This window comes from Tursiops truncatus, chromosome 20, assembly GCF_011762595.2.
Source record: "Tursiops truncatus isolate mTurTru1 chromosome 20, mTurTru1.mat.Y, whole genome shotgun sequence".
Classification (NCBI taxonomy): Eukaryota; Metazoa; Chordata; class Mammalia; order Artiodactyla; family Delphinidae; genus Tursiops; species Tursiops truncatus.
The window spans coordinates 33,366,670-33,380,288 of record NC_047053.1 but is presented as its reverse complement, the minus strand read 5'-3'; the positions used below and the strand labels follow the sequence as shown (position 1 = coordinate 33,380,288).

Here is a 13,619-nt window from a genome sequence, read left to right as displayed (position 1 = left end):
GGCTCCAGAGCTGGAGCTTTTAACCTTTAAAATTTTTGTTTGTTTTCTTTTTAAAAATTTTATTGAAGTACAGTTGATCTACAATGGTGTGTTAATTTCTGCTGTAAAGTGACTCAGTTATACATATGTATTCTTTTTCATATTCTTTTCCATTATCGTTTATCCCAGGATATTTACTATAGCTCCCTTTGCTATGCAGTAGGACCTTGTTGTTTATCCATCCTATATCTAATAGTTTGCCTCTGCTAATCCCACACTCCCGCCCCTCCCCACCACCCCCAACCACAGGTCTGTTCTCTATGTCTGTGAGTCTGTTTCTGTTTTGTAGATATGTTCATTTGTGTCGTATTTTAGATTCCACATATATAAGTGATATAATACGGTATTTGTCTTTCTCTTTCTGACTTACTTTACTTAATATGATAATCTCTGGGTCCATCCATGTTGCTGCAAATGGCATTATTTTATTCTTTTTTATGGCTGAGTATATTCATTGAATATAAATATATACCACATCCGTATCTATTCATCTGTCGACAGACATTTAGGTTGCTTCTGTGTCTTGGTTATTGTACATAGAGCTGCTCATAGCATAGGGGTGCATGTATCTTTTTGAATTATAGTTTTGTCTGGGCTGTTTTATTTTATTGAAGTATAGTTGATGTGCAATATTATGTAAGTTACAGATGTACAGTACAGTGATTCACAGTTTTAAAGTTTATACTCCATTTATAGTTATTAGAATATTGGCTATATTTCCTGTGTTGTACGATATATTCTTGTAGCTTATTTTATACATAACAGTTTGTACCTTTTAGACCCCTACCCCTATTTTGCCCCTACTCGCTTCCCTCACCCCACTGGTAACCACTAGTTTGTTCTCTATATCTGTGTCTGTTTCTTTTTTGTTACATTTATGAGTTTGTTATATTTCTTAGATTCCACATATAAGTGTCATACAGTATTTGTCTTTCTCTGACTTATTTCACTTAGCTTAATGTCCTCCAAGTCCATCCATGTTGTTGCAAATGGCAACATTTCATTGTTTTTTATGGTTGAGTTCTACTGCCTTTTTAAAGGTACATCTCTGTGTGTTGATGTGTTTAAATATAAAATGGTACAATCACTAGGAGTTTTGCAAATTAAGGAGTCTTACAAGAAGTAAAGAACATTTAGTCCAGTGTGTCTTTAGAATGAATCCTTTTGTGCCATGTATGTAATCCCTTTGGAACATCAGCTTCAAACATTCTGTGCTTCAGCTTTTATTAGCTTTATCTTTTAAAATGTCTAAATATACCTTAGATTGCTATTTTTCCTACTTAAATCTGTGTTTTAAACCCTTAGCTTAAAACTTTGCTTCAGGATTTTTGTGATTTCAGTAATCTACCTGGATTGGGAGAATGTGGAAACTAGTCTTTTATAACTTAAAGCTAACAAAAAGTTTCTCTTTCTAAGATATTTTCAGTATTAGTTTATTCTGATGATGATTGTCCCTTTTCTGTTATCTTTCCATTTGTTTGTATATCTGTTTTTAATTTCTTGCTGGTGTCTTAGTCTAATTCTGCACGTCCATCACAGTAACTTCTAGCCACATGTGCTATTTAATTTTAAATTAATTAAAATTTTAAAAAAATCTAGTTCCTTGATGACACTGGCCACATTTTATGTATTCAGTAGCCACATGTGTCTGGTGGCTATCATATTGAGCAGCACAGCTATAGAGTATTTCCATAATCACAGAAAGGTATACTGAGTAGTGCCAGTCTAATCCAATCATTTTATTGATAAGGAAACTGAGGTCTATTAGTTAGGTAATTCAAGTGTTGTTACTTATCAACTAGTTATTGGCAGAGCTGGATCTGGAACTCATGTTGTCTAGTTTCCAGTTCTGTGTTCTTTCCACACTGCCACCCCCAAGTATTTTTGATTTTATTTTAAAAGAATACTGAATAATTCAGGGCTATAGAAAAGTATGAAATTTGTTATGATTTAGGGCCTGGAATTAGTAGTTCTTTAATTTTAGTGCTCTCATTGAACATATAAAATGGGTTTCATTTTGCTTCATCTAGAGATTGTTCAGGACATGTATGCTTTATAACACAAGGAAAACCTGTTTTATTCAGGGATATGTTTTTGCTTCAGTTTCCTCATTCATAAAAACATTTATTGAGCATTGAGCTGGAGATTGTGAGATAGAACTATGCATCATCACCTTCTCATAGTTTTTGATCTTATGTGAGGACATGCATACATGTATCTCTATTTACAAGGTGAGACGTCTTAAGGGCTGCAGTTGAGATACAGTGTTTTAATTTTAAGAATGTTAGGAATGGTGAAGGCTGTTATTGTTGAATGTCTGGAAAAGGGTTTGGGGGATATTGGCACTTGAGCTGGCCATTTTGAGGGCCAGGTGGGGTTCAGAGAAAGGCATTGCAGATAGTGGAAAGGATGAGAAAGTTCAGGTTTGTGTTCTGAGAGAAGTCTGGATGGGATGACTCTTAAGGGGGGTTAGGCTACAAAGGTAAGCAGTCAGGGGATAACTTGTAGAAAGGTCTTTTATGCTGTGTCGAAGAATATGGACATTAAGTGGAAAGAGAAACCGTTAAGAGTTTTTAAGCAGAGGAGAAACATGATGATATTTGAATTTTAGAGTTTGAAGTAGATAATTTGCATGACAGCCTTCAGAAGGGGAATAGAGGTGCAGGTAGATGAGCCTTGAGGTCATTGCAATAATCCAGGCATTAAGTAGTAAAGGTGGGAATGGGAATAGGGAGATAGGTAAACAATGCTTGTAACATATGTCATAACTGCTTAGAAAATTGGGATGGGAGAGAAGCAGTGACATTATCAGGCTCCTGGCCAAGACAGCCAGAAGAGTGGAGTTGTCCATAGAATGAGGGTGGAGGAGGGAGGCGTGCCAGAGATAGGCGTGTCACGGGGCTGTTCCACAAGCAGTTAGAAGTGAGTGGAATTAAAGACACTGATGGTCCATGGGGGTAAATGAGATGAGAGAGACACTAGAGGTAGGTTGATGTGGTTAATTGCCATCATTCCTGTTGGGGAAGATTTTTGTGTACCAGGATACGTCATGGTTGCTGATCTGCTAATGGATTGGCTTCTTGATTCAAGAACCTGCTTCTAGTCCAATCAGCTGTGGTTGAGGGTGGAAAGATAACAGTCATGTCTGTTTCTTTAGTTTGGATTTCAGGGATGAGCTCCTTTCTCCCTTTGGTCCTGTTCTTCCACTTAACGATACCTGGTTTTAGTTGTTGTTGTTCTTTGTTTGTTTTTTTAACCTAATATTTCCCTTCTCCATCTCACGTCTTACCTACCTCTTCCACAGAGCTTCACTGGAGCAACTTCACCTCATATTGATTTTTCCCTTCTTTGAGGTTCTAGATCACGTAAAGAGCTTAGCTTATGTTCTCCTGTATTTCTGGGTATTTCTTGCAGGTGTATTTTTTCTGGGGTTAAATTCCTTCTGATATTCTGTGTTCCTGTGACAGTTTGCATATTGCTGGTTATATAGATATCATTCAATAAATAACCACTCTCAGTAGCATATTAGAATCAGTTATCAATATATTTTAGCACAAATACCACTGTAAGTTTCCATATGTCAAAATGATTAACTTGTACCATTTTTGTTCCACACATCTAAGCAACATAGGCTATATTTAAGGGTACTCTGATGTTCACGAGGATAAGATTTGATCTAAAATTGATATTTAGAAGAGAGTATATGGATTATAACTTTTCATCTTTAATTAAGATGCATTTAGGCATAAATTAGTTTTCAGCAAGAAAAGAGATTTTTAGTATAAAATAAGTACAGTGAATAGATATTTTGATCCAAGTCAAATATATAAATAAGGAAAATATAAATTTTGTCTTAGGTTGTTGTAACAAAGTACCATAGATTGGTAGCTTATAATCAACAGAAGCTTATTTCTCACATTTCTGGAGACTGGAAGTCTGAAATCAGGTTGCCAGCATGCTTGGGTCCTTGGTGAGGGCCTTCTTCCCAGGTTGCAATAGGCTGGCTTCTTGCTGTGACCCCACAGGGTGAAAAGAGAGTGAGAGAGCCTCTGGGGTCACTTTTATAAAGTCCCTGGGCTTCCCTGGTGGCGCAGTGGTTGAGAGTCCGCCTGCCGATGCAGGGGACACGGGTTCGTGCCCTGGTACGGGAAGATCCCACATGCCGCGGAGCGGCTGGGCCCGTGAGCCATGGCCGCTGAGCCTGCACGTCCGGCCAGGCCCGTGAGCCATGGCCGCTGAGCGCCTGCGCATATGGAACCTGTGCTCGACAATGGGAGAGGCCACAACAGTGAGAGGCCCGCGTACCGCAAAAAAAAAAAAAAAAAAAGATCATATAAAGTCCCTAATCCCATTCATGACCTAATTACCGCCCAAAGGCTCACCTCCTACTACCATTACATTTCGGATTAAGATTTCGACATAAGAATTTCAGTGGGACACAGACGTTCAGTCCATAACAAAATTATATAAACCCAGGATATATATTGTTTCTCCTGAGTGGTTAATATGGACTATATAGTTAGCTGTCCTTAAATTAAGGCGTTCTTAACATATATGAAATATATATCAAAAACTGTATATGTAAGCAGTTTGAAGACTTTAAAGCACTAAATCTAACATACTATTTGTGTGTTGGCTATAATTTCAAGCTATGGAATCTTGTATGTGAACTGAATTTATCTTGTGTATGCACTGTGCCTGGTTCACTGTAGGCAGTAAGCTTAAGTGAGAATGAGTATAGGAATGAGAGAACACTTAGTGGAATACATGTGTGTCGCCCTTGTTAGTTTGAGGCTTAATTTCTTGCATCTTTCAGGTTGATGTTGCATTTGCTAATTAAGTTTGAATTAAGTATCTATGAATTACAAGTACCTTATTCTTATTCCTTACAAATGATGCCCATAACGTTAGTTTGTCTGAACACTGAGGGCAAAAAGTTTACTGAAAGTTCTTGTCTGTGGATGATTCTGTTAAAGCCATTAAGATCTACTTTTTATGAATATTGGGTATAATTCGTTGCTGGTAAATGTTTCAGTAAACTTGGAGTGGATGATCATTTCCATAACTCTTGACTGTAGATATTCCTGGTAGAGCAAAAAATTAATATGCTTGCTGTTACAGCTGTTGTTCAGCACTGTTTTGGAAGTTCTCATAAATAGAATAGAATAAAAAAGGAAAGGAGGAGACCTATTTAGATAGGGGAAGGACAGCTCTCATTCGCATATTAGGATGTTAGGTTGGCCATAAATACCATGAGAGTGGCAGTCTTACTCTCTTTTGTTCACCTTTGCATCCCAGGCGATTAAATAGTGCCTGGCATAGAGTTGAAATTCAGTAAATAGTTATTGAAGGAATGAATAATGAAGATTTTACGCTTTGTAGGATTTTCTAGCTAGGCTAGTAACTAAAAAGCTGCCAGAGTTAACAAGAGTTCGGTAAGACTACAGTAGAACTGATAGACTGTGTCTAGCTTTTGCCTTGGGATGAACTCTCCAGCCCATGGTCCCTGTGTAACACAATACGATTCCTGTAAATATCAGTTTGGGGGGTTAAATCTTTATTCACTTAGGTGGTGAAAACTCTTTTGCTTGTTTTTAATCTGTTGTATTCCTTTTTCTCTTTGCAGTTCTAATTGTGGAGTGGTAAACATATACAATCAAGATTCTTGTCTCCAAGAAGCAAACCCAAAGCCAATAAAAGCTATAATGAACTTGGTTACAGGTGTTACTTCTCTGACCTTCAATCCTACTACAGAAATCTTGGCAATTGCTTCAGAAAAAATGAAAGAAGCAGTCAGATTGGTAATATTTCTTTACCCTTTCCTTTTAGCATTGATAATTTTAAAATTTAAAGTTGAAAACATGGAAAGATAATAGGAAAGTGTTGGATTATTTTAAAAAGAGTAGCCTCTTTTGATGTAGAAATTCCTTATACTGTAGCTTTTGGGTATTATTATAGAAATGACTAACAGTAGCCACCAAATTTGTATTATGTCAGTTCTTTTGGGAAAGCTGTGCTGTCCATTCCTAGCATTTCTTAAGTGGTAGTCTTCATTTTCAGAGGTTTCTTTCGGCATACACATGAAGGAATATGTTTAAAGCAAACACTTCATTCCTCTATAGTTTTTTTTTTAAATTAATTCATTCATTTAGTTTTGGCTGCATTGGGTCTTCGTTGCTGTGCACGGTCTTTCTCTAGTTGTGGTGCGCAGGCTTCTCATTGAGGTGGCGTCTCGTTGTGGAGCACGGACTCTAGGTGTGCAGGCTTCAGTAGTTATGGTACACAGGCTCAGTAGTTGTGGCTTGTGAGCTCTAGAGCTCAGCCTCAGACGTTGTGGCACACGGGCTTAATTGCCCCACGGCATGTGGGACCTTCCTGGGCCAGGGATCGAATCTGTGTCCCCTGCATTGGCAGGCGGATTCTTAACCACTGTGCCACCGGGGAAATCCCTAGTTTTCTTTTTTCATCTACTTTTTTAAGGCCTGGTGTCATAATGGAGTAGAGGCAGTTCTTAATTTTTGAAAATAAATTGTGTACAAAGAGTGCAATTTAAATAGCTGGATAGTTACTTGTGAAGATAGCTCTGTGCCAGGGATCCCCAGGACTTCCCCCAGGTTTGGTGAATAGAATAGTAAATAAAAGGACTCACAGGACTCAGAATATGGTCATACTCATGGCTAAGAATAATTACAGGGAAAGGATACAAAGCAAAATCAGCAAAAGGAAAAGGTGCATGGGGTGAAACCTGGAAGAAACAGGCACAGACTTCCAAGAGTCCTCTCCTAGTGCAAGTCACATGGGACACATTTAATTCCTCCAACAGCAAGTTGTGACAACATGTGTTAAGTGTTTTCTGCCAGAGAAGCTCATTAGAGACTCAGTGCCCAAGGTTTTTATTGGGGGTTGATCATGTAGGTACCCTCTGCCTAGGAGGTACCCAAAGTAAAGGCTCCCAGAAGTAAAGGCAAGTGTTCAGCATAAACCACATGAGACAAATCATTTAGGCATAGTGAGCTGTCCTTATCATTTAGGGAAAGTTTCCCATGTGTGTAGGGACCTGTATGCCAGTCAAGTTCTCAGACGCCATCTAAGAGCCACTTGCAAGCGGGCCTTTCTAAGGATAGCAGCCTCAGGCCAGTGTTGACTCTTTTCTGCCCAACCTCAGAGTTCAGCTTAAATGTCACTCCATCTGTGTGAAGTTTCCTACCCTTCAGGCAGAACCAATTTCTTCATTCATTCAACAGCTACTTGCTGTGGGCCAGGTATGCAGATGGCATAGAACTTTGAATGGCAGCATTACACTGTGCTATTGTTATGTGTATACCATAAGCACTTTACAGAGATTCTTATTTTTATCTTGCTTACTCAGCAAATAAACCGTACACACTTCATCAGCTTTAATAGTGTATAGTTTACAAAGATTTATAAAGAATTGTACAAAAATATTTTGAGCCAAATAACAGTCCTCAGAGGATTGGCTCACCCCAAGTCAGCAGCTAGTAAAGGGCAGTGAACTGTGATGCTAGATTCCATATTCTTTCTAACATTTTAATGGTTTTCTGACTAAACTCCTCAGAGCCCTAGAATGTGTATAGGACTTCAGATGGTAAGTAGGGCAAGTAGGAGGCTAAGCTCCTCCCTGTATTATATAGAGCAGCTTCAGTATTACTTGTGGTATGTATTGGCATTCTGCATAAGATTTTCTTTGAGGGAAGAAAGAGTTCTGCTGGAAAAAGGGTTTGGAAAATATAGCATTGTGTTTTATTGCCTCTTGAATGAATCATTTGATAAATGAGGGGATCCTAATTCAAGTCAGCTTTAAAATCTCCGCTCCTGTAATGGTAGTGGTGGACTAGTACATATTAACCTTTTATCATTTTAATGGTAGTAAGTTGTTTTAGAAAACCATGGGATCAATCTCTGTTGACATAATGTATTCTGCAAGATGCCTAGTAGTTAGTTCTGCCTAGTTTGCTTCAGTGATCATGGCAGCATTTGTGGTTTTTTATTGTGGCAAAATCACACAAGGAATTCATTAGTAACAGCCAACTCCCTTTTTTTTTTTTTTTTAACTCCCATTTTTTAAATGGTAGTCAACCATAATATCTAATGGAAAGAAGCCAGGCATAGCTTCAGAATGCCTCAGTGAAACAGTGGTAGTGTCATTAAATGCAATCTCTTATAATGATCCAAAGAGTTCTGTTACTCCAGCACAAAGCAGTGAACATGAATCTAAGCCATTGCACCAGTCAGAGACTCAGAAGTTAAATTGTTATCACATCTACAATCTTGGATGTTGTAGAAGTTGTGGAACTCCTTATCCATTAAATTAAGGATGAGAGACCTTTTATTTGTTGAATTTTGGTATCTGGACCCTTAAATGTAATACAGAAATTACGTTGGAGATAAAGGGAACTTTCTGAATTAAAGAAGTTGGTTTTTTTTGGTGGTACGCGTGCCTCTCACTGTTGTGGCTCTCCTGTTGCGGAGCATAGGCTCCGGACGCGCAGGCTCAGCGGCTATGGCTCACGGGCCCAGCCGCCCCGCGGGATGTGGGATCTTCCCGGACCGGGGCACGAACCCGTGTCCCTTGCATCAGCAGGCGGACTCTCAACCACTGCGCCACCAGGGAAGCCCAGAAGTTGGGTTTTTATAGGACTTTTTCTTATTAGTTCAATTACAGCTTTTAATACAGGGGTCATAAAGAGAGGTTAGAGCACAGCTGAGTTCTAACCAGGTGGGGGTCATTGGTCTGAGGGAAGATGTACTAAAAACACTGGGGAATAGTTACAGTTGAGTCTTTTAGGAGGGCATAAACATGTTTTTTGCCCCTGATATCCAAGTCAGTAGGGGAGATAAAATTTAAAATTAAATTGTCCAGGGCTTCCCTGGTGGCGCCGTGGTTGAGAGTCCGCCTGCCGATGCAGGGGACGCAGGTTCGTGCCCCGGTCCGGGAAGATCCCACATGCCGCGGAGCGGCTGGGCCCGTGAGCCATAGCCGCTGAGCCTGCGCGTCCGGAGCCTGTGCTCCACAACAGGAGAGGCCACAACAGTGAGAGGCCCGCGTACTGCAAAAAAAAAAAAATTAAATTGCCCATAAGTTGGTATTTATCCTCCATCAGGAAGAACACATCAGCTTGTCGTGTGAAACCATGGCCGCTGTGTACAGTTGTGTAGGTTATTTGTTGCACAAGGCACCACATCTAAAGAGACTCCATTTACATCATAAACTTTGTGTTTGTATTTACTGTAGTATTTCTGATAATTTTGGTAACAGAATTGTTCTGTTTATTTAGCTAGAAAAATACACAGCTACCTTCTGGTAAAAATGAACTTTAAAAAATTGCTTTGTGTCTTGTGCCCCAACTTTTGTGAACTTCTTAGCTTTAATGGGTCAAGACCACTTCTAGTGCCTTTGCATTGATGCCAGGCTGTGCAGGCAGAGCCTGCTTCCCAGAGAAGTTGAAAATAATCGAAAATGGCTTGGAGATTCACTGTAAACTTTACTTTCTTGACAAAAAATGGTCAATAGGCATTTATTGGGGGAGTAGGGCCTAGTGACTGACTGAAACCAGTGTAATAGACAGGTGTATCTAACAGTGGGTTTTACCTGGTACTTGTCTATGAAAATCACCTTGATTGGGTGGTTTAAAGTCTCATCTAAAAGTGAAGGATGATAGACTACCATGATTAATAGCTGAATGATAATTCTGTATGTGAGTATTAAGGTGGTGTATTTCTTGGAAGAGCTAGAGAATGTGTGAAAATGAGAGTTTGTTAAAATCCTAGTCTGCTTAAGGTAACGGCTTCCGTGCTTGGGTTTTATTTATCCACAAATTGGACGGGGACTTGTCTTGCCTAGCTCGGATTGGGCCTGTTTTCCCCCAAGTAGACTTTCCTGGAGAAAGAGACCTGGCCTTGGGGTGAGCTTTTGGCTCTTTCCCAATCAGAACACAGTTTCACTTGATGAACTAGGTTTTCATGGTTTAGCCCTCCTCAAGGAGAGATTGCAAAAGGCAAAGAATATACCACAAAATTGAGAGATAAAAGTGAAAAAAGGGGAGTTAGATGATATTGGAAGATTTGATATGACTTTGTCTTGGATTCCAACTCTTCATAATGTTTGAAGTATCTGTTCCTTGTGATTAAATTTTAGTATCCTTTACTGTGGTTATTAAGTTAGAGCATTAATGGGCTCTACTGTTGACTTTTCACTTTATTCATTCACTTATTCGTTTGACCCTCCCAGGCCCCATGCTAGATGCTGCATTTTAATGCAGCATCAAGAAAGCACTTTCTTCTCTTCCTTCCCTTCCTTCTTAGTTAATAGCACATTGAGAATCAAATTTTAATTTTGGAACACTTTGCCTTATTAAGAGAACTGTACTTGATGTGTGCTACAATCAAAATGAACTTTTTGTTCCAGCAAAATGACAGAATGAAGACTAAAATTTAAGAAAGAGGAGCTCCCAGTTGTTGTAGTTTAAAGCTTTTTATTATTTCCTGCAGGTCCACCTTCCTTCCTGTACAGTATTTTCAAACTTCCCAGTTGTTAAAAAGAAGAATATTTCTCTTGTTTATACTATGGATTTTTCTCCCAGAAGTGGTTATTTTGCTTTGGGGAATGAAAAGGGCAAGGCCCTGATGTATAGGTAGGTATTATTTATGTTTAGAAGTCAGAAAGAAGTCTCAGCTTCCTTTGAAAATGTGAAGATAAAGTTGTTACATTCTCAAGTCTATAATTATATATAATTTATTAGATCTGTAGTTTATTAATTAGAATTAAGAATTATTAACTGATTAATTATAGAGTGTTTATAGTCGACTCCCATCGTCATATCTAAAAAAAATGTGCATTTTTCTACCATAAGATTTTTCTAGCAGAAAATTTACTTGGGGAATTTTTGGAGGAAAGGGGGAAGCTATATTTTGAAAATGTCAGATTGAGGAAAAGTTGCCACTTTAATAATACTGCCACTTTCATGGTGCCTTATGTTTAGATTAGCCTTTGTTGACCTGACAATGCTCTATTTATTCCACTAGATGTAAGTGATTTTTTTTAAGAGGTATTTCTTTTCCTGCAGCTGTAAGCTGTAAATAAGGATGTTAACTACAAAGATACCAAAAGGCTGTGCTCTGTCCAGGTTCTTTTCTGTGCTCAACCTACTTGGCTATAAAGCAAGAACAAATAAAATGTATTTACATTGTTGCTAGAAGATACAGGTGACAAGGTAGCTCTGGGGGAGAACCTGTGACTTAAAAATAATAGCCACCTTTCCTTGCTCCCATGTGTTGGCAGTGAATGTTGCATAGAACCCTGTGTTTATGTTTGTATGCTTCAGGGAAGGCCTGCTTTCAAAGAAACTGAAATCTGGGGTGAAGAAGAGGAGGAATACAAATTGGTTTTGAAAAGAGAACAGAGCAAACAATAATATGGCTTATAGTTTTACTTACTTTGAAAGTCAAATGGTTGGGTGGTACCGGGAAAATTGATAATTCCATCATTCTCATTTCACGTCATTTTTGGAGTGGTTCTTTCAGTTTGGATTTTATAAAAGGATGCAGATTCTTACTGAACTTAGGAATTCTCTTCCAAAGCTTTGGTTTATTATAACTGATTTGTTTCTTTTCTTAAGCCCCAAAGCTCATTAGAGTTTTCACCAGAGCATTGGTCTCTAGTGAGACTGTTTCCAGCGTGTGGGTTGGACTGACAGCATTTCTGTTGGATGTGGCTGATCAGGTATTTCATAGACCGTGATGTAATGCTTTGGAGCAAGCTGATGGCTTTTATCTAAAATCTGAGGTATTAGCATTAGGATACTTCAGAATGGCAGCTTGAGGAGTCACCTAGCTGCCTAGTGAGAGTGATTGTGATTACATTTCTGCACCAAAGTCTTCCTAAGTGTCATTCTGCGATCTGATTGACAGTATCCTGGGTAATCACAAAATTGTTTTGATGATTTTGTCTTTTACTTTTTCAGGTTGCATCATTACTCAGACTTTTAAAGAGATTATTTGAAGTAAGAAAATCTTTCACTTTTTTTTTCATCCTACAAAGTTTTAAGGTTACACCCATTGCTGTCAATTGGCAGAGGGACCATATTAACTGATTTTTGTTTCTTTGCCTCTGGGTTGCGCTGTCTTCAGTTAAGGGAGTGGGATGGATATAGATCAGGAAGAGCCTAGTTGGACTTGAACCTTCCTTGGGAATTTTTTGTCCCAAATCACAACAGTCTGGCTCTGTTCTTCTGAGGGCAGATCTTTAATATTGTGTCCATAATGGTCATCAAAATTATAATTACTGAATATTTAATCCACAAAGGAGAAGAGACTTAACTGAGAGAGATAAGTATCTCCAGATATAATTATAGCTTCCGTAAGCTCAAACCCTTTTATTTTGTATGTTTCTTGAGAGATTATAAGTGGCTTGCCTTGTAGCTAGTTAATGGTTGGTCATTAGTTTTGCTGCCGTATATAGTAGATATATTTGGCATATGCATATATGTACACATATACACCATATATGTATTTCTTTTTCTTCCAGTTTCATTGAGATATAATTGGCATACAGCACTGTATAAGTTTCAGGTGTACAGCATAATGATTTGACTCACATACGTCATGAAATGATTACCACAATAAGTTTAGTGAACATCCGTATAGATAAAAATTAAAGAAATAGAGAAAAACTTTTTTCTGTGTGGTGAGAAGTCCTAGGGTTTACTCTCTCAACCACTTTCCTGTATAACACACTGCAGTGTTCGTTATATTTATCATGCTGTACATCCCATCCTTAGTACTTATTTATCTTATAACTGGACGTTTGTACCTTTTGACTTCCAGGTACAAGATTTGTGCCTTCCTCCAGTTGCTGCTTGGTATTTAAAACAGTAGGACATGCTTCTCTTCCTATGGCTTGATTTTTCACCTGAGATATGGTGGTGGTTCTGAGGTGGAGCTGCGACCAGCTGTTCATCACAGTTGACTAATTTGGTCTTCTCTGAGATTCATAAATGTTGAGGAGAGACTCTGGGAGTGCATGTAGACTTAATTAGGGGAAAGAATTTTTGAAGGTGGTGGAATTTTGAGCAAACCGTTAGCCAGGAGGGGAAAGCAGTCCAGCTGCCTTGCCTCCCAAAACAGCACTGCCAGTGCATGTTGTTTGTTGGTGACCAGTGACTATAAATCAAGTATATAATTTCTTCTGTTCTTTCCTCAGATCCAGTTGAGCCACAAGAGAAACCCATCCTGATAAATCTTCTCAGAAACTTTCCAGAATGAGTGATAATATAAGGATAATGATATATTGAGCCAGCTGTGCTTATTTAAGTTACCAGAAATGTTTTAATAAACCCATAGTAACTTTTGTTTGAAACTAAGTGTATGTGGTTCTTCCCTCTCCACCTACACACACGCTAATGTGGGTGCATTTCTTTTAAGACCCAGCATGAGAGATTGGAAACACCTGTCTGTAGCCAAAAATAATACAGGTAGTTAGACTCCTGTTTCACAGTTAACCCTGATGAGTATTTCCCCCTTTCCCAGCATAGATCTCTCTGTGTTTCTGGGTATCAGCTAAC

The 13,619-nt window shown here is 38.7% G+C and overlaps 1 protein-coding gene across 8 annotated transcripts in view; it reads left to right on the top strand.

Annotated features, from left to right (window-relative positions):
• UTP18 (UTP18 small subunit processome component) overlaps nt 1–13,414 on the top strand; it is a 39,336-nt gene extending 25,922 nt beyond the window's left edge. Inside the window, exons 11-15 of one of the 8 annotated variants that reach the window (XR_002178169.3) lie at nt 5,666–5,840; nt 10,549–10,691; nt 12,021–12,059; nt 12,883–12,929; nt 13,259–13,414. Coding sequence is in view for 6 of the 8 variants with exons in the window: in XM_004324113.4 (XP_004324161.3) it covers nt 5,666–5,840; nt 10,549–10,691; nt 12,021–12,045 (343 nt within the window). In the remaining 2 variants the exon portion in view is untranslated. Of the gene's footprint in view, nt 1–5,665; nt 5,841–10,548; nt 10,692–12,020 lie in introns of all 8 variants that reach the window. The other 7 variants (XR_012328699.1, XM_019944378.3, XM_004324113.4 and 4 more) reach the window with 7 other exon arrangements.
• The last annotated feature ends 205 nt before the right edge of the window (nt 13,415–13,619 follow it).